Source organism: Typopeltis vanoorti, chromosome 25 (genome assembly GCF_054136105.1).
Source record: "Typopeltis vanoorti isolate ZY-2024b chromosome 25, IOZ_Tvanoo_1.0, whole genome shotgun sequence".
NCBI classification, from domain to species: domain Eukaryota; kingdom Metazoa; phylum Arthropoda; class Arachnida; order Uropygi; family Thelyphonidae; genus Typopeltis; species Typopeltis vanoorti.
The window spans coordinates 8499929-8522078 of NC_143573.1; the positions used below are offsets into that span (position 1 = coordinate 8499929).

The 22150-nt window shown below is 37.7% G+C and overlaps 2 protein-coding genes across 8 annotated transcripts in view; one reads left to right on the forward strand and one right to left on the reverse strand.

The window, feature by feature from the left end:
* LOC150092518 (fatty acyl-CoA reductase 1-like) overlaps window positions 1-14162 on the forward strand; it is a 292198-nt gene extending 278036 nt beyond the window's left edge. For 5 of the 7 annotated variants that reach the window (XR_016550516.1, XM_090414619.1, XM_090414618.1 and 2 more), the window contains one exon: window positions 14051-14162. The gene's annotated coding sequence lies outside the window, so the exon portion shown is untranslated. Of the gene's footprint in view, window positions 1-5709; window positions 5841-14050 lie in introns of those variants that run through there. The other 2 variants (XR_016550517.1, XM_090414620.1) reach the window with 1 other exon arrangement.
* LOC150092519 (putative fatty acyl-CoA reductase CG5065) overlaps window positions 6126-22150 on the reverse strand; it is a 421409-nt gene continuing 405384 nt past the window's right edge. Inside the window, exons 12-14 of the mRNA XM_090414223.1 lie at window positions 16279-16318; window positions 14032-14159; window positions 6126-6282 (exon numbers count right to left, since the gene is read on the reverse strand). Of these exons, the coding sequence (XP_090270349.1) occupies window positions 6126-6282; window positions 14032-14159; window positions 16279-16318 (325 nt within the window). The remainder of the gene's footprint in view (window positions 6283-14031; window positions 14160-16278; window positions 16319-22150) is intronic.

The following is a 22150-nucleotide window of genomic DNA, read 5'->3' on the forward strand; positions in this document are numbered from 1 at the left end:
TAGGGACTTGGTACCTTTCCAATCAATTCTGTGTTATGTTTGGAGTGTGTGGTCAGAAAGGCTGGTTTTTCTAAAATGGAGGTATTTAATGTGTCGTTTGTGTTCATCCTTCCTAATTGGGATGGTTCGTTCTATTTCCCTTATGTATGATAGCTTACATGTGCATTGCATTTTGTAAACCCCTGGTGGGCTAGGTGTGGAAGAGGATCTTTGGAAGAACTGAGTAGGTGTCTTAATTTTGTCGGGAGTTTAAAGGTGGTTTTGATGTTGTATTTGTGTAGTGTTCTGTCTATTTTTTCGGAAATGCCTCTAAAAACAAAAAATCTTTTTTTGTTTTTACTGGTATATCTCTGTGGAGGATCTTGTGAATAGTTTTTTTACTGCATCAATTTTTTATAAATATATGGTTGATGATGTCATATTCCTGGTTTAGAGCAAGATGTTTAGTATACAATAGCAACCAACCACCATTGCACCACGGCCTGGTTATCAACCAATCAAACTACAATCTCACCCAAGGTGAACTCTCATTGCTGGAGAAAGTCTCACTGCTCACCATTGCACTGAGGTTAGTAAACAAACTTGATATCATTTATCATATCGAGAAAGGTTTAAGATCCCTCCCTGCCAATCTAGCTGACAAAATACATATGGAAACATCTTGTATACTAAAAACTAAGCAGCAACCTAAACAAAATGGAAAAATTGGCCCACAAATCCCTAAAAAAAATAACCAGGACATTATAATCACAAAAGCAGATAAAGGGAATGCCACTGTTGTTTTAGATTGGACAACTTACATAGAAAAAAAGGAACCATTTGGTATTGGACCACAGCATCTATCAAATGGTAAGCTACAACCCCCACGAAATGCATCAAAAAGAAAACAACTGAATTAATTAAATCAGTTAACATATGGCCAGAAGAAACAACTAAGAAACTAATACCTCATTATGCCTGTGTGCCCAGAATTTATGACCTGCCAAAAATACACAAAACAGACACACCACTACGTCCGATTATTGAAGGAATCTACAGCCAAAAAATTAGTGGCCACAATCAAGGAATTGATAGGTCAGTCCCCTTCCTACATAAAAAATACACATTTCATAAACAAAATTAAAAACATTACACTCAACGACCAAGATTTATTAGTCAGCTTTGACATAACTTCCCTTTTACCAATCTCCCGATCAATGATACTATTTTGCTCCTACAGAACATATTTCCCCATGACATCACAGCCCTCTTTGCCCAAGTACTCCGCTCCAGATATTACATATGGCAAAACAATTTTTAGATTCAAAAAGAGGGTACAGCCATGGGCTCACCACTTTCCACCCCAATAGCAACTTTTATATGGAAGACTTTGGGCAATGAGCTCTACAGTCAACGAGCCTAAAGCCCAAAATTTGGCTCAGATACGTCGACAATATTTTCGCCATTTGGCCCCACAGCCGCGAAGCACTAAATACATTCCTTAGCCACCTGAACAAACAACACAAATGTATACAATTCACCATTGAAATAGAAAAAAACAACTCTCTTCTGTTCCTAGACACACTTGTCACATGTCTTCCCTCAAGCTGTTCTCCTCAGTCTACTGCAAACCTACACACACAGGCCAGTACATACACAAAAGTTCTTATCACCACCCAACACAAAAACTAGGGGTCATAAGCATCCTTATACACAGAGCTAAAACTATTTGTTCAAATGAACAAGCTCTAAACCAGGAATACAAGATCATCAACTATACATTTATAAAAAATGGATACAGTAAAAAAAAAACTATTCACAAGATCCTCCACAGATATACCAGTAAAAACAAAAAAAGATTTCAAGAATGATATTGCCATACCTTATGAAGCATTTCCGAAAAAATAGACAGAACACTACACAAATGCAACATCAGAACCACCTTTAAACTCCCAACAAAATTAAGACACCTACTCAGTTCTTCCAAAGATCCTCTTCCAACCCTAGCCCACCCAGGGGTTTACAAAATACAATGCACATGTAACCTACCATACATAGGAGAAACAGGATGAACCATCCCAATTAGGAAGGACGAACACAAACGACATTAAATTACCTCCATTTTAGAAAAACCGGCCTTCTGATCATGCACTCTAAACATACCACAGAATTGATTGGAAAGATACCAAGTTCCTACACCACACCAAAACCTTGTTCGAGAGGAAATTTAAAGAAGCATGTGAACATAATCCAAATCTGAATAAAAATGATGGCCTAACCATTTCAAGAATGTGGAGGACCCATTTACAACCTTTATAGCAACCAGAATAAGCCAAAGAAAAATCTCAATACAAGAACACTTATTATTATTATTATTCAGGCCTCCATGGAGTCAAAAGACTCATCGTGGGAGGTCCTTCCTAAGAACATAAAGTCTGTCAAGACTCATCAAGGGGAGGTCCCCCCTAAGAAACACAAAGTCTATCATACCACTCCTTAAACTCATTGATCATTCTCGCTCTCTCACCACTCCATCAGGCAACACATTCCATGGTTCAACCATCCTCCATGCAAAGAAACCACTCCTCACCCTCTTGCTCACAGTTTCCTTTAGTAACTTCCAGGGATGGCCTCTTGTCATCACTCCTTCCCGCTGTTCAACAAGCGAAAGAACTCCCCAGTGTCAACCCTGTAACCACTTCTCGGCTGTTTAAGTTTCAGTCATATCACCTCTCCTTCTTCTATCCACCGAACTCTGCAGTCCGCATTCCCTTAGCTAATCTTCATAACTATCATTGTACAGTCCTGAAACCACCTTTGTTATCTGCCTTTGTACCCTTTCCACAGTTAATTTATCCCCTTCAAATCCTGGGGACCAAATCTGAGAACAATAGTCCAAGTATAGTCTGATCAGGGTCCTATACAATGGAACGATAACTGTTTTATCTCTGCAGGTCAGCGTCCTTCTCATAATTGCAGTAATCCTCTGTGTTACCTTCACCACCTTTGCAATATGTCCCCTAAACTTCAGGTTTCTATCAATCCTCAACCCCAGATCTCTTGTCTCCCCTAGTATAACTCCTCCCATAGAGTATGCAGCATCCCATCGATGTTTCTCAAACCTCAAGACCTTACATTTTGCTGCATTAAACTGACACCCCCATTCATTTGCCCATCTATCTAGCTTATTCAAATCTCTTGCAGGGCTACCACATCTGCACTATTACTAATAATCCTTCCTAGCTTCGCATCATCCGCAAACAACATAATATCACCTTGCAATCCACTGGCAATGTCATTGATATAAAGGTTAAACAATATAGGTTCTAGTACTGAGCCCTGTGGGACCCCACTTGTAACCCTCCGCCTCCTTGAAACTGCTCCACCATACGCAACTCTCTGATACCTATCAGACAACCAATCCTGAATCCATTTGACCAATCTGACATCCAGACCCATGTGCTGCAACTTAAATATCAGCTTATCATGTGGCACCCTGTCAAATGCCTTCGCTAAGTCTAAGAAAATTGCACTATATGCCTTTCCCTCATCTAATGTTCTTGTAACTTTATTATAAAAGGTTAGCATATTGCTAAAACAAGAGCGCCCTTTCACAAATCAATGAGGTGAAGTGTTTTTTTTTCTTTCCTTAACATTCAATAGCAACTTGAACTGTACAAGTCCAGAAGATAATCGTAGTATAACAATCTGAACTGTACTTTAGCAGAGTTTATTGTAGCTTTTTTTTATATTTTATTTATTAATTTTTTTATTATTTTTATTTATTTATTTATTTTTATTTTTTTTATCAGGCTAAGATTAATTAACAGAAAAAGATTAATTAACAGCATAGATTTAATTTACCTTTATAGAGTGCAGGAGTATGTAGCTTGGTTTGCTATACACATGTATCTTTCTGATGATGACCTCAATACAGGGGTCGAAACATCAAGTGCTATTTTATTAATAATAAGTAAAATAATCATTTCAACACATGTGTTTTTTGTTTCCTAAATTTGTAAATACGAATGCTGATCACCATGTAACCTTAAAAGAATGAGTGTTAGAGAATCTGATTGTGAAAAGAAACCCAATAAGCAGCTTCATGCATGACCAACAAGAAAGTGTTGAGAGTTTATTTTTCACTTGGTTAGACTATAATAAGTTTAGTTTAATCCTTTATCCAAGTGTGAGCCTGGCTCCTACTGACGAGACCTCAATAAAGGTCGAAACTGGTATGGGTAGCGGCCCTTGCCTTAATGCATAGTATTACACATATCTGCAAGGAGATGTGCTTTGCATTGGGAGATACTGAGATAGGAATGATGAGATCTTTCTCCACCTTTGCAATGAGTTTCCTGGTGTTGCACTACCTTACCCCAGTCCTGAAGATACTTTCAGGTGCAAACTTTGTTTGCTCACACTTGGATAAAGGATTAAACTAAACTTATTATAGTCTAACCAAGTGAAAAATAAATTCTCAATATCTTTCTCTGAATCCGGAGTAATTTAATAATAAGGTTGCACACCCTTTGGCAACTCCTATAGGTTAGGATGACCTCTCATTGCTTCTGCCTTTGTATCTCTACTGGGCCTGGCTCCCACTGACGAGACCTCAATAAAGGTCGAAACCGGTATGGGTAGTGGCTCTTGCCTTAATGCATAGCATTACACGTATTCGCAAGGAGATGTGCTTTGCATTGGGAGATACTGAGATAGGAATCATGAGGGCTTTCTCCACCTTTGCAACGAGTTGCTGGTGTTGCACCACCTTATCCCAGTCCTGAAGATACTTTCAGGCGCAAACTTTGTTTGCTCACACTTGGATAAAGGATTAAACTAAACTTATTATAACAAGAAAGTGAGGAAATGTCTGTGTTATACATTCCTCTGCTTATGCTTTAGTGCTCTTAACCAGGAATTATGGGTATCTGCAACTGTAGTTTTCTACACAGATCATAATGTACTGAACTCCATACCTCAGAATTCATGCAATTACTGCTGCATACAAGCCAAACATCACTGGGATTCCATTTGCGTGATGCAGAGCTTGACATGATAAGACAGGAAAGATATATGAACTGATGAATCATGACAGCATAGGACTTCTGAAACACATACAGGTGGTCTCAACTGCAGACATCTCTGTTTCTGAAGTCCTGTATTACACTCAAATAAGATGGACATGTTTGAATATGATGGCAATCATAGAATGTCATACTGATGATTTCAGAAAAGTTTTTATTAAGAGTCTCACTCTAAATACTAACAGCTCTGGAAAGAGTTGATGTACTGATTTTTCCCTCCTCATTGACAATCTAATTTCGCTATAGTAATGGACAGTGTTGACAATGATGATTGTAATCGTGAAAAGTGAGTCAGCCATGTATTGAGGATTGTAAAATGCCAATGTTTAAATGTTGCCAAAATGTGAAGTAAATAAAATCAAGTAGCATAATATTTATTTATTTTTTATTTGTAAATATCTAAATAAAGAAGAAATTTTAAACCACTATATACAATGCTAATCACATACAGAAAATAATAACAGTCAGTGAACTGTAATTAATTATTTAATATCTTAATTTAAAAAAATAAGATGAATTAGTACATACCATACTGTGAACTATGCAAAGCAACAAGAAAGTTTTATGATGATACATGTAATATGATAACGAATAAATTATGTCATTAATAATCATATTAGTAATCAACAATATGTTTTTTCAGATATGTACAGCATGCTAAGATTTCCACAAAGTCTACTTCACTCTGAGTTGCAGTTGATTAGTCACAACACACAATAACAAGAGAGCATAACACAAGTTCAGAAGTTTCATGCACAATACACTTTACTAAGCTTTTGCCTGTATATCATAATCAATTGAAAAAATTCTTTATAATGAGTACAGTATATATAAGAGATATTTATGTACATAAATACATGAATATTTAAATATGATTAAAAATGCTATAAAAATCAAATTTCAGTTTGACATTTATAGACATGTTTTAAAAAGTTTTAAAACAAAATGACTAAGGCTTTCTAAGACTTTTGATAACCTTGAAAAATGTACAATATCTGTTGTTGTTTTTCTTATATATATATATATATATATATATATATATATATATAAAACTGGAATTTATATCTTGATCATTATCCTCAACATATTTTGAAGCCTAAATGCTAAGGATATCACATAAAACCACAAGCGACGAGTAGTAACAAATCTTGAAACCAATAATCTCCAGATTCCTACAGCTACAACTAATCGAGCCATTTGGGACATAACATATCTCCTACAGAAAAATAAAATCAATAAGTTTTTTTTTTTTCTGTATACAACCATATTACTCAATTCAAACAGAATTTGAAAAATAAGTGAAATTTTTGTTGTATATTAAAAAATGATTATAGAAAGGATTTTCTTTTTTTTTTAACTTGGTTGTAATGTATATTACACTTAACAAATTATATTCTTGTTTTATTATTATTATTTAGGCCTCCAAGGAGTCAAAAGACTCATTGTGAGAGGGCTTTCCTAGGAAACACAAGTCTATCAAGACTTGTCGTGGGAGGTCCCTCCTAGGAAACACAAAGTCCATTATACCACTCCTTAACCTCATTGACCGTTCTCGCTCTCACCACTCTATCAGGCTATGCATTATACGGTTCAACCACCCTCCATGCAAAGAAACCACTCCTCATCCTCTTGCTCACAGTTTCCTTTCATAACTCTTTACCCAAGTGCAAAAATTAAAATGAATTTGTGTATAGATACTTTATGCAAACTTTGTTCTCTCTGATCCAAAGTGTTTTAATCATAGTGATATTCCATTTTACTACTTGTATATGGAAAATCTACAATTTCTACATTGATTCAACCTTACTACTTCCTAGGTATAACTCCCAATGAAGAGAGTTCAGTAAAGGCTGAAAGTGGTCTCGTAGTAACCCTTTCCAAAATGCATAGCAATATACATATCCATAAGGATGTGTGCTTTGCATTACAGGATAGTGAAGCAATTGATGTGAGGTCAATAGCCTTCATATTCAAGTGGACTACTCATGAAAATTCCTTCATGTGCAAACTGTTTGCTAACACTTTGGCAAGGCTATAATTTCTTTATCCAATTATAATATATATATATATAGGTGTGTATATATATATATATATATATAGGTGTATATTAGTTAAAAATGATGGTCAGTGGCTTACTACAAAATACTATTCTTGGGTTGTTACTGTTTAATTTTTACATTATAAATAATACGTTAATAATAAAACAGACAGACAATTGCCTTTCCTAAGCTAGGGAAGGATCCAAAATCACTCAACTATTGAACAATTGCTGTGACCAGCTACTTGAATAAGAATCTATAAAGAAACAACCTTTTTTCCAGAACACAATCTGACTTCTACAAATATCATCTAGTCTGGCTGGAAGCATCCATTAGAAATAACTTCCTAATATGTGAACACTTAGAATCCTGTTTTCTTTCATATTAAAAAAAGCATAAGACACTACTTGAAGATTTGAAATATTGAAAGACTACACAATTTTGGTCTTAGAGAGAGTCTCTCTTTTTATCCAACCAAATCTTCCTACTTGGAAGATTTGGTTGGATAAAACCCCTCTCTTGCCCATATACCCAAAATTGGGGAATCCTACAAGGTTCAGTTTTAAGTGTCACACTTTTTGCATTCAGTGTTAACTTGATGCTGAACATCTTCCTCCAACTGTAATGTCCTTTATGTGGATGACTTTACCCTGTTCTGTCATTCATACAATATGACTCTCATGGAAAGATAGCTGCAGCAAGCCAGTGAGCATCTTTCAAAATGGGCACTTGCAAATGGATTCAGATTTTCACAGCAGAAGACAGTTTGTCTGCATCAGGATCAATACATCAATACCACATGGTCTTGATCCTGACTCAGAACAGGACAAACTTTAAATCCTAGTTGCACCAGAAGCCAAGTTTCTTGAGGGCTCATATTTGACAAGAAACTCACTTTCCTTGCTGATATGTGTCAGTTGTGAAATAAGTGCCATAAAGCAATGCACATCATTTGCACCCTTATCTTTCATCTATTGGGTTTTGGCAGATATTCTTTGCTCCAAATATATTGCACACTACTAAGATCAAAACTTGATCATAGCAGTGTGCACTGGCTAGACCTATATGCCATCAAGCAGTAAGAGCCTCAATCTTAGTCTGTATGTTAAAGCAAATGAATCACCACTTCAACGTCAACAATATGATACAAAAATAAAATCCCTGTCAAGACCATCCCACATGGGCAACTATTTTTTTACCCATGGTGGGAAAATTATATAATATCAATCAGACTGCCATTTGACCCTTTGGTTTGTGAATAAAACTAAATCTAGACATTTGGCACAGATGCTGCTAAATACAGTTCCATCAAGGCATTCATACTAACGCCATGCAGCTTTTCTTTATGCAGGTTACCCAAATTTTCCACTTGTTGGTTCAAAATCAAATGCTCTGGTGGGATCTTCTGCTGTCTTCCCAGCAGAATATTATTATTATTATTATTATTATTATTACGGGCAACTCCAGGGAGTCATTTGACTCATCGAGGGAGGCCCCAAATCATTTTCATCACAACTATTCGACATTCATACAGTATCTATCATACCTCGCCTTAAACTCATTCACTGTCACAGCATCCACCACAGACTCAGGGAGCGCATTCCACTCATTCACTACTCTAAAAGTAAAGAACCCAGCTCTAACACCTTTACTAACCACACTTTTGCCCAGTTTCCATGGATGTCCCCTAGTCCTCCCACAACCAGCCCTGTTCTCAAAAATTTCTTCTGAATTAATTTTATAGAAACCCTTCAGTAATTTGAATGTCTCAATCATATCTCCCCTCCTCCGCCTATCAACCAATTTTTGCAACCCACAAATCCTCAACCTGTTCTCATACGGTTCATTCCACAGACCTGCTATCATCTTGGTCACTCGCCTCTGGATCCTCTCCATCTCCTCCCCATCAAGAAGAAACCTAGGTGACCAAATCTGAGCACAGTAGTCGAGATGAGGTCTTATCAAGGCTCGATACAGAGGAACAATAACCTGCTTGTCTCTGCTTGTCAACGTATTCTTCAGCAACCAAGTGATTTGATGAGCTGATTTGGCCACTTTTGCAATGTGTCCCCTAAATTTCAATTCCTTATCCACCAACACTCCTAAATCTCGTGCCTCATCAATTTCCTGGAGCACGGTTCCACCAATGCAGTAAACTGCCTCCCATCTTTTCACCCCAAAATGCATAACCTTACATTTTGCCACATTAAATTGACATCCATTCTCCCTAGCCCAGACCTCCAATCTATCCAAATCATCCTGCAAAATTTTGACGTCATCTGCATTCACTATTGCCCTACCCAACTTCGCATCATCCGCAAACAAATGAACTGTTCCTCTCAGATCCTTTCCTATATCATTTATGAACAAATTAAACAGCAGTGGTCCAAGAACAGATCCTTGTGGTACACCACTAGTCACAGGCCGTCTTGTGGACTCTACTCCTGAGTAAACCACTCTCTGATATCTCTCCGTCAACCACCCTCCTATCCATCTCACCAACCCTATGTCCATTCCCATATGCTGCAATTTACTGATTAGAATTCCATGTGGTATCCTGTCAAAGGCCTTAGCAAGGTCCAGCAGAATCACTGTAAATCCATTACCCTTATCCAGTTCAGCCGTCACTGTGTTATAATACGTGAGCAAGTTACTGAGGCATGACCTACCCTTCACAAAACCATGCTGTCCCTGATACAGTATCCCATTTTCTTCTATCCAATCTTGTATTTTCCTCTTGACTATTTTCTCTAAGACCTTGATAATGATTCCTGTTATGCTGATTGGCCGGTAATTTTCAACAGCAGCCTTGGAACCACCTTTGTGCAGTGGAACTATTTTCCCCTCTTTCCACCCCCTTGGGACTGACCCAGTCCTGAGGCTCAAATTAAACATAATGGTCAAGGGCACTGACAATTCTTTGGCCGCTTCACGTACGACACGAGCTGGTATACCATCCAATCCCACAGATGTATTGACATTGAGGTTCTGTAATAGACTAGTTACCTCTACCTCATTCATCACAATTCCAGTATAAGCTGTTGGTTCCTCCATTTCCGCAAAGCCACCACCTGGATGATATACTCTTGCAAAGTGTTCGCTCAGTAATTCCACAACATCGACTGATTCAGTTACCTCCCTACCCTCAGCATTTTTTAAGATCATTCTACCATGAGCATTTTTCCTTTTACTTGCAACATATTGAAAAAACTGTTTGGGATTCTCTTTAGCCTGCATGGCCAATTTCCTTTCGTAATCTGCTTTTGCTTTTCTTACCACCCTTGTTACCATCCTGGCCTGAGCTTTATACTGTTCATGCACCTGATGGTCACCCTTCTCCTTAAATTCCCTCCACAATTGTTTCTTTTTTTGCAGCTCAAGCTTAATAGTGTTATTCATCCATTTAACCCCTACCTGATTTATTATTCGGACTCTTGGTATACAGTCAACCATTGCCTCCTGCAAACAGTTCTTGACCACCTCCCATGCACCATCAACATCCAGCCCTTGCAGTTTTACATGCCATGGCATTGAGCCAAGCACACACCTAAGCTTGTCATACTTACCAGCCCGGTAATTCCACATATACCCTGTCTTAATTGTAAATTCGACTCCTTTAGCCACCTCCCAAGTCACGACCTTATGGTCACTCTCACCAATTGGTGGCAACAAGGTCATGTTCGTTACAGCCACATTCTCAGTTGCAATTACTAGGTCCAGCACTCTCTGCCCCCTGGTATTTTCCAATACATGTTGCCGTAGATAGTTGTCCCTTAATAACTGCATAAAATCCAATTCCTTCCTCCCATGTGCCCTCTCCTCTTTCCAGTCAATATTACCATAATTGAAATCACCCATAATAATTACCCTCCTTCCATTCATTTCTTCTATTTGCTTATGCATACTATTCCCACCATCCACTCCATCACCTGGTCTATAGCAGCACCCAATTGTATATTTTGTTCTGCTAGATTGTATCTCACACCAAACAGCCTCAAATGTGCTTTTTTCCCCATCCTGCAGTTCAACTTCTATACTCCTTGGCTGAAGCTCATCAGCTATCATCAATAACACTCCTCCCCCCTTTTTATTCACCCTGTCACTCCTGAACACGCTATACCCATCGCATTCAATCCCACTAGCTTTATCATCTTCTGTCAGCCATGTTTCACTAATACCGACAACCTGTGGCCTGGAAGTGCCAACCATGGCCAAAAACTCTTCCTTCTTGTTCCTAATACTCCTGGCATTAGTGTACATGAATCGCAGAAGCCCATTTGTCCCATCCCTACTTTGATTCCTTATACTAATTATCCCATTCTGATTTGTTGTCCGTCGTACTCGCCCGGGCATAATATACTCATTCATACACTTAACTGCCCCCCCTAAAGTCTGCATATCTACTCCCCCCCCTCTTAATAAATCTAGTTTCCCTGAGTCTGTACATCCACTTCCACATCATTCATCAACACTCTTTCAAGTCTCCGTACACCAACTCCATTCAAATGTAACCCATCCATCTTATATAAGTCCTTTCGCCCATCGAACTCATTCCACACATCCACAAATTCCACACCACTCTCCATGCATAACCCACGCATAAAGTCATTGGCAATTATGGCCCTCCTTCTAAACACTTCGCTGTCATACCGCGGTAAGATACTCACCATCCTAACTCTCTCACTCTTCTCTTTTGCTACCTCAAACAACTCCCTCACATCCTCTATCATTTCCATTTTGTCCTCTTTCAAATCATTCGTTCCTGCCACTATTATCATCTCTTTCACCCTCTGTTTTTGCAGTCGAATAGATTCGCTGACGTCCTTTATGTTCGCACCCAGCTGGTACGACTTCGTTAAACTCTCAATTATTACGCCTCTTAATAGCGAATCCCCATACAGCACTCGCTCCTTCATTTTATTGACGTTTACGTACATTCTATTATTTGCCGTCACAGACTTCCGCCGGTTATTTGTCGGTACGTTCAACACACATTTTTGCATACGCTCCAGTTGTCGTTTGGCTCTGTGTATCGCGCCATTTAAACGGGCAATTTCGCTACTCGCACTTATCTCACCATTTTCGTTATCGATCAAATCATCCATTCCTTCGGTGTTTCTACCTTCATTTACACTTTCAGCGACGCTCTCACACATATCTGGCACTACCACGCAATTCTCTAGTACACCGCCATTTTCTGCATTCTGACTACCGTTAACGATATCAGTCTCGATACACGAAACACGCTTGAAGTCCTCATTCTCTTTACACTTTCTACACATATTAACTCCACTATCACTTTCTAACCAGACTCCTACCGCTCTTCGCAAGGCATACATCTCACAGACAGCACACTGCATAAATTCTTTTACATCAAAACTCTTAAGCAAGCATGGCGACCTGGCCGCCATTTTTTTCTTTATCGGTGCCATGTGTACGCTATCTTTTCTTAAAAATAATAGTTAAAATAACAGAAAACACGCAAAAATTGCACAGACACACCAAGAAACAAAAAGCAAACAATACTACTTAAAATTCTGGTAAAATATCTAATGTTAACACAAAATAATACTGATCTTTTCAGGAGCTCTCGACAAGCCGACGATCTAATCCGTGCGACACCTAGCGACCATATCTGCTTGGATTCCACTAGGAGTAACAACTTTACTGCTGAGCTGTATGCAATAATGCTTGCATTAAAATACATAAAGAAATAATGGCATGTGGACTGCAAAGTTTGGTAGATAGAAGGAGAGGTGATATGACAGATGTTTAAAGTAGTGAGAGGTAGTTACAGGGTTGGCACTGGGGAATTCTTTTGTTTGGTGCAGCAGGTCGAAGGAGTGAGGACAAGGGGCCATCCCTGGAAGTCGGGAGGAAGAGGAGGGGGTGGCTTCTTTGCATGGAGGGTGGTTGAACGATAGAATGAATTACCTGATAATGGTGACAGCACAAATGGTGAATGAGTTCAAGGAATAGTATAATAGACTTCGTGTTACCTAGGGTGTGCTTCCCACAGTGAGTCTTGTGACTCCATGAATTGAGTCACAAGATAAGCAGATAATCATAAACATGAATTGAGGTCCTGAATAATAATTAGAAGATTGGTAGTGATGCAAAGGTGCATATTATACTCATATTCACAATGTTCTCTACAGGCAATAAGTTCTTATCCGGATATTAGCTTCATTCAACCATGTTTCATTAATTCCAACAATTTTTGGGTGAATAAACTCACTCAGTGAAACAAGTTTGACTTCCTCATTTCTGATTCCTCCTGGCCTTCATAGTTAAATGTGACAATTCACTTTAAGGTCTAGAAACAATCCTACCCATGCCACCACCTCTTGGCTGCAATTTCTTCACACATGTTTATTCCTGCTCACCTTTATCATCATTTATGTAATATATATATATACACAGTATATATCTCCTCAGACTCACCTACTTCCCTTTTCATCCTATGACCATCTGCAAAGCACACGAAACCGGTCAACCCTGACAATTAAAATTTTCCCTGCCCCTGTTTTCCTATGCATCTTGTATTTATAAGATTTTTACTAAAACTTAGAGAAGACAGGAATAGACAAGAGGTCATCTCTGTTCTGTAAGCTGTATAAGGAGAATATGAGCAGGGGAGCAAGTAGCAGATTTTTTAGATGGAATGTAGTTAGCAAATGGAACACATCAGGCTTGTGAATGTTGATACAGTGAATGAATTTAAAGAATTATCTAATGAGCCTTGTGTGTGTGACAGTAGGACATCCCATGAGTTGAGTCTTTTGACTCCATATCTCTTTTGCCAGATAAAATTTCAGCAAGGTACTTTACAATCCTTACATTTGAAAAATATAAGGGTATGAAACAGCAGATTTTTTTTTTAATATATCATTTATTCTCTTATAAAATATTTCTGTAAACCTCACCTTTTCAAACTCTTTCTAGCTTCTGGAATTGTAATGGGGTCCTCTTTAAGTATGTATTTGCGAGCTCCAAGGACATGATTTTCCCAAAAGGTTGGCCAAAACAGTGTTCTCATATCAAAGTTGAAAACCTGCATATAAAATAATGTAAATGTACTAATAATTTGAAAGATCTGTTATTCACTTTGGTTCTGTTTCCCTTTCTGTATTTACTAAAAGAAGTAATTTTTATGGCAATTTTGAAAATAGTATATTATTTTAGAATATGACTAATTTCACATCCTACACTTTAAAGAACAATTTCAGATAATCATAAACAGGTGTGTGTTATATTATCAGTGTCATTAAAATTTTAAAGGAAATATGAGGATGAATTAGGAATGAAAACACTTATTAAGATTTAAAGACAAACATTAACTTGCTTTGCAGTGAATTTTCTGATAACATCTTCAGGATACAGTATCCTGAAACCAATTGTAAAAATAAATTCACTTGAAACCAGTTTTTTTTTTTTTTAAAAAAAAAGAAAGAAACGACTCCAGAGATGAGAACCATATGAAATGCCTAGACGTTTTCCATATGCATCCATTATATCATATGGCTCATTTTCTACTTGGTATCTAGTTGATTTGTCATGAAGATGCTATCAGATAATTGATGGTGGAATGTGTCAGCATTTTTCTTTAAATCTTATTAAAGAGAAAGATATTCTGAACTTTTTTTACACAATTTATGGTAACAATAAATACAGGAGAATTAAAACTGTTTAGCATATGTATTATAAACTTAGTTTTAATTTGCTTCCCAACCCCATAAACTGGTTTGTTGATATTGAAGGAAAAAAAAAACATCTTCCAGCCATTCGTTAACATAACGGTTTAAAAACAAAATTCACTTCACAACTAGCATGTACATGCACAAAACATTAGGAAGTTTAATTATTGTTTATTATTATTATTAGACACCTCCAGGGAGTCCAAAGACTCATCAAGGGAGAGTGTGCTAACAGCATAGAATGATTTACGCCTTCCAACTACTAACCGCACTCAAACTTGCTTAACTTTTTCATAAGAGCAGAGCATATTGGTAGAGCAGAGGCTCTACCAATATGCAGCGCATTTTTTTTTTTTTTTTTTAATTGTTCAAAGTTTTTGATCACCACTACTTCTCTTGTTTTCATATAAGCTATCATAATATCTGGCAAACTTGTTATATAAATAACAAGTTTGAATGGCAGCACTTTTGTATATAAAAAAAAAAGTGCATGGATAATGTGCTATATGTTTTTTGCCTAAGCTTTCCACTATAAAAGTTCTGAATGAAAGCAATTGGTCAAGTGGTTAACGTATCAAAAATCTTGCTGTGCCATGGATGCTTGCATTTGTCTTTAGGTGAGAGATGAAATCTACTGACCAATGTGATAGCACTGTGCTCCTTACTGGAGGACTGAAGTGGCTTGAAAAAAGGTTCCATGTTTGGTCTCTAGAGCAAGATTTCCAAATTATATAAAAAATTAATAACATAAAAAAAATCATTAGTCCACCCACAGTATAGATAGTATTATAGATTTACAACCTTTCAGGGAAGTCACATAAAATTCAATTAATTTTAACAGAAATCCTAAATAAAAAATTTCATTATATTAGATCCAATGAGTGTGGAATTATTAAGATTACTTTAAATCATTTTGCCAATAAAAATGAGCCACTGAAACTAAAATGGATCTTGATGGACAACCTCATGTTCCTCTCAAGGGCTATATAATTTCATGTAGACAATGTGAAGTTATTGCAATACTGTATACATTTTTGACACATTTGAGTCTTGGTGCAGTGGCACAAAAGTAAAAATGATTGAAATAAAAATTGTAAGGATCTGAATACTCAATTTCAATGAAATCTTTCCAACCAGAGTCTCAGAATAATTTGTATGTAGGTAGATAAAATGATTAACAGATACTTACGCATCTTGCAAAACACATCTGATGAGTAGGTAATCAGTAGGGTAGGCTAATACTTCCTGGATAATTATATTGCTGGTATGCAATTTTGCATATTAATATTAATACTCTCTCTCTCTTACACACACACACACACACACACACACACACACACACACACACACACACACTTGGGATAAAATCCAAAGAGAACAATATATTTCAGGATAACTACTATAATCTTAATGAAGCAACAGGATCAGAATGGCCTGTTTAGAGAACAGGAGAATGCATAATGCGGAAACACTTACCTTTGACACTCCTGCTAGGAGCACACTCTCCCATTGGTACCTGGAAGAAAGGTGGACAGTTTTTAAAAATGTGGGAAGCAGAGAGGTAATTTAATGCTTCATGGTTGCCATTTCTAAAAGAAAGGAAAGGAGAGGATGCTTCAGGAAAGTGTATCGTATCCTTTTTTCTATTGTTTGATTATACCATTAAAAATCTCATGAGGACTTCTTTCATTGGAGCTATCCTTCTAAAAATGTCCAGTTTTCAAGAAGTTTTTCTAGTCATGGTACTAATGTGTTCTAGGTTTACAACTTTTCATGGATAGGACTCACATAAGAGTTAAAAAAAAAAAAAAAAAAAGATAATGAAAGAAAAAAAATCCCCCAGCATCAAGAGTTTTTATATTTTATTCTAATATAAAACATCCTTCAAAAATTAACAGTAGCCAAGCAAACCATTCTAGTCCTGTTACTTTGCTCAAATTATAAAGCAGTGATTATTTCACTTTGGCAGACATATTAATCCCACATATTAACACTTTCACAGAAAATTCCATATTGCATATACACTATCTACCAATAATTGTCCAGACATTCCTGTTATTTGGAGTTATGAAACATTCCAGGTTTGTTAATAACATAAAAACCAGTGTACAGATAGTATGAAATAGTATTTCATCGTAGCAGTTGAATATAGGTGGTATGGTTAACACGACATGAACTCAGTGACTTCGAGAGAGAGAGAGAGAGAGAGAGAGAGGTGTTGTGGGCCGTCAACAAATGGAAACTTTCTGGCATCACTAGTGCAGGAAAACATCCAGGGTTGCTGCCGAAAAAGAAAAAAAAAATTTGAAAGTAGGAATCATACCTTGCTGATTCAGTATGGCTGAAAAAAAATTGATTCAGCCATAGAGATATATGATGAAAGATACCAAGAAATTATCTACCTGGTTTAATCCTTTATCCAAGTATAAGCAAACAAAGTTTGCACTTGAAGGAACAGGAGGGTGTTAAAACCGGTGGCACACAAAAACCAGCTACAATCAGCACAGACCATCTGTGATGAGTTCCAGAGCACCAGTAACACCATCGTGAGCACTAATACTGCACCAAAAAAACTCCATTTACTGGGTTTTCACAGAAGAGCAGTGGCACACAAGCTTGTCTGGCCTGGTACAAAGAGCATGTGAACTGGACAATTAACCAGTGGAAAATGGTGCTCTGGGGCGATGAATCAAGGTTCACTTATTTTCAGTCTGATGTCAGGGTGTAGGTGTGGAGACAGCCTGGTGAATGTTTGTTACTACAGTGTGTTGTACCGACAGTAAAGTTTGATGGAGGAGTAATGGTGTGAGGTGCATTCAGCTGATTTGGAGTGGGACCACTAGTTGTTGTCCGTGGTACCATGACGGCAGCCCAGTACCTTGATATTCTGAATAATCAGATGCTATCTACACTGTGGAGTTTTTATGGAATGAACCTGTGTTACTATCACGATGACAAGGCCCCATGCCACTAAGCTGCAGCTATTATAGAATAATATGAAGAGGTGTTAAATGACTGCTTTGGCCTGTGCTGACCTCAATTGAACACTTGACGAATTGGAGTGACAATTGAGGTCCATAGCAGCATGTTCTCGATCTGTTGCTGAACTCAGTACTGCTTTGATGGAGACATATTCCACCTGATGTCTGCTGCACATTGATGGAAATCCACCCTCAAAGACAAAGGTGGACATACCTGATATTAGGGTTTGCCTGCTAGTATCAATCGTAAATTGCTCAAGTGTCCAGACAATTATTGGTATATAGCGTATAAGTGGTCATGTAGAGTGGCACATAACACAAAAAAGGTATATATTAGAAGTATACTAAGCTGGAAGATTTTATGATCATCTCCAAATTCCTAGCCTCATCAGCTTCTTGCATTTTGTTTCCAGTTCTTGATGCAGTACATGGCTTGTAATCTTATCTCATAATGAGATGAAAAGTTTACAATATTCATTATACACATTTTCACAAGAATGCAATAACTTTATTATTGCATATATTTCAACCAGAAACTAACTGATCATCATTAGTGCATCAGCATAATCATAAGGTAAAGCTACAACAAAGAATGTTAATCCTATTTATAGAGCTGAGCCACAATGCTGGATGCAACCTAGTGGGTGGTTACAATAAAATAAGATAACAATTAAGGTCCAAATTTAAGATTAAGTGATTTGATTTCAAATTAAATTACATAATGAAATGACAGACCATTATGTTTAATTAAATTAAAAAAAAAAATAATTAAAATGGAGGGAGGAAAATTATTGCTGGCCATTTATGAGGATGAGATTCTCCCAAATCTTAACAATAGAGAGACTGTCATTCCAATTAAAATTTGGGCAGTGTAGAAGTGCTTCAGCACACTCTTAGATAACCACTCAAGCTAAACCTGCACTGATGTCAAAGGCAAGTATTGGACCATAGGATATTGTGGTCAATATCCAATCCATGCTGAAAGTTTATTTTTCACTTGGTTAGACTATAATAAATTTAGTTTAATCCTTTATCCAAGTGTGAGCAAACAAAGTTTGCACCTGAAAGTATCTTCAGGACTGGGGTAAGGTGGTACAACACTGGGAAACTCGTTGGAAAGGTGGAGCAAACTAATATCACTCCTATCTCAGTATCTCCCATAATGCAAAACACATCTTGCAGATATGTATAATGTTATGCATTAAGGGAAGGGCCACTACCCAAACTAGTTTCGCCCTTTATTGAGGTCTCTTCAGTGGGAGCTAGGCCCAAGCAGAGATACCAGGCAGAAGCATTAGCAAGGTTCTTCTGCCTGGTATCTCCACTTGGGCCTGGAAGAGACCTCAATAAAGGTTGAAACTAGTCTGGGTAGTGGCCCTTCCCTTAATGCATAACATTATACATATCTGCAAGCAGATGTGTTTTGCATTATGGGAGATACTGAGATAGGAGTGATGTTAGCTTGCTCCACCTTTGCAACAAGTTGCCCGGTGTTGTACCACCTTACCACAGTCCTGAAGATACTTTCAGGTGCAAACATTGTTTGCTCACACTTGCATAAAGGATTAAACTAAATTTATTATATCCATGCCAAGCAAGGCCAGATTTTTCTCGTTTATTGTTAATATAAGATTGGTGTTCTTGTAGTTGTTTTTCCATAGAATGTCCGGTTTGTTCAAAGTACAAGGAGAGGCACTCAACATTGAACTTGGTAAACACTGGGGAGGATAGGGGTGGGCTGTTTATCTTTGTGGATGGTAAGCAAGAGGAGATTTAGTTGATAGGGTAAAAAGTAAGAACTAAATTATATCTTTCCTGGATCTTAGCAATCGTCTCAGAAATGCCAGTAATAATAGTGGAAAGGAACTCACCATACAGATTCAGGGTTTTTGGCGATGGGCTTGTACGAGTTTAAGATGCATTTAACCATTCTGTAGTGAATTGCATTGGATGGCGTTCAATTCTTCTTGGTGGAATTGGAGCAGATAACACATGTTCTGTTGAGCAAAGATTTGAAGATCCCTGTTTTTTTGAGATGGATAATGTGCTGAATCTTCCTATATGTAGCAGCCTGTGAAGGTAGGTTTATGGTGAATAGAAGTATCAAGTATTTCAGAAGAGGTATGGAAAAGGAGGATGCCTAGGAAGGCTTGTTGTCAATCTTCTTTATTCATGGTAAAGTTAATTATTATTATTATTACTGGCAGCTCCAAGGAGTCCTTAGACTTATCGAGGGAGGCCCAACATCATGTCAAGAACAACTATTCAACATTCACACAGTATCTATCATACTTCACCTTGAATTCATTTACAGTCATGGCACCTGCAGCAGACTGTAAATGAGTGGAATAAGCAGCAGCTTATTCCACTCATTTACCACTCTCCAAGTAAAAAACCTAGCTCTAACACCCTTGCTAACCACACTTTTACCAAGCTCCCATGGATGGCCCCTAATCCTCCCACTCCAAGTCTTATTCTCAAAAATATCTTCTGAATTAATCTTATAGAAATGCTTCAGTAATTTGAATGTCTCAATCATATCACCCCTTTTCTGCCTATCAACCAATTTCTGCAGCCCACAAATTTTCAACCTGTTCTCATAAGGTTCATTCCATAGTTCTGCTATTATATTCGTCACTCATCTCTGGATCCTCTCCACCTCCTCTCCATCAAGAAGAAACCATGGCACCCATATCTGGGCACAGTAGTCTAGATGGGGTCTTATCAAGGATCGATACAGAGGAACAATAACCTATTTGTCTCTGCTCATTAAAGTGTTTTTCAGCAACCAAATAACTTGATGAGCTGATTTTGCCACTTTTGCGATGTGTCCCCTAAACTTCAACTCCCTATCCACCAACACTCCCAAATCCCTGGCCTCGTTAATCTCCTGGAGTACAGTTCCACCAATGTGATATACTGCTCCTAATCTTTTCACCCCAAAATGCAAAATCTTACATTTTTCCACATTCAATTGACATCCATTCTCCTTAACACAGTCCTCCAATATTAAAGCATTCTTTAAGAATCAAATCATCCTGCAAAATTTTGACATCCTGATCATTCACTATTGCTATACCTAACTTTGCATCATCCACAAACAGATGCACAGTTGCTCTCAGATCCTTTCCTATATCATTAATGAACAAATTAGACAGTAGTAGTCCAAAAACAGAACCCTGCAGCACACCAGTAGTCACAGGCCGTCTTTTGGACTCTACTCCTGAATAAACCACTCTCTGATATCTCTCCATCAACCACCCTCCTATCCATCCACCAACCCTATATCCATTCTCATATGCTGCAGTTTACTGATTAGAATTCCATGTGGTATCCTATCAAAGGCTTTAGCAAGATCCAGTAGAATCACTGTAAACCCGTTACCCTTATCCAGTTCAACCGTCACTGTGTTATAGAATGTGAGCAAGTTACTGAAGCATGATCTATCCTTCACAAAACCATGCTGTCCCCCATACAGTATCCCATTTTCAACTATCCAATCCTGTATTTTCCTCTTGACTATTTCTCCAAGACCTTGACAACGATTCCTGATATGCTGATCAGTCGGTAATTTACAACAGCAGTCTTGGAATCTCCTTTATGCAGTGGAACTATTTTCCCTTCTTTCCACCCCTTGGGACTAACCCAGACCTGAGACTCAAATTAAACAAAATGGTCAAAGGCACTGACAATTACTTAGCCGCTTCTTGTAAGACACGAGCTGGTATACCATACAATCCCACAGACGAATTGACATTGAGGTTTTGTAATAGACTATTCACCTCCACTTCATTCACCACAATTCCTGTATAATCTATTGGTTCATTCATTTCTGCAATGTCACCACATGGATGATATACTCTTGCAAATGGCTCTCTCAGTAATTCTACTATATCAACTGATTCGGTTACCTCCCTACCATCGGCATTCTTTAAAATCGATCTGCCGTATACATTTTTTCTTTTACTTGTAACATATCGAAAAAACCATTTGGGATTCTCTTTAGCCTGCATGATTAATGTTCTTTCATAATCCGCTTTTGCTTTTCTTGCCACACTCGTTACCCTTCTGGCCTGGGCTTCATACCATTCATGTGCTTGCAGGTCACCTTTCTCCTTAAATTCCCTCCACAGTTGTTTCTTTTTTTGCAGCTCAAGCTTAATGGTGTTATTCATCCATTTAACCCCTGCTTGATTTATTCAGACTAGGTATACAGTCAGCCATTGCCTCCTGCAGACACTTCTTAACTGCTTCCCATGCACTATCAACATCCAGCCCTTGCAGTTTTAAATGCCATGGCACTGAACCAATCAAACTCCTAAGCTTGTCATACTTACCAGCCTGATAATTCCACATGTACCCAGTCT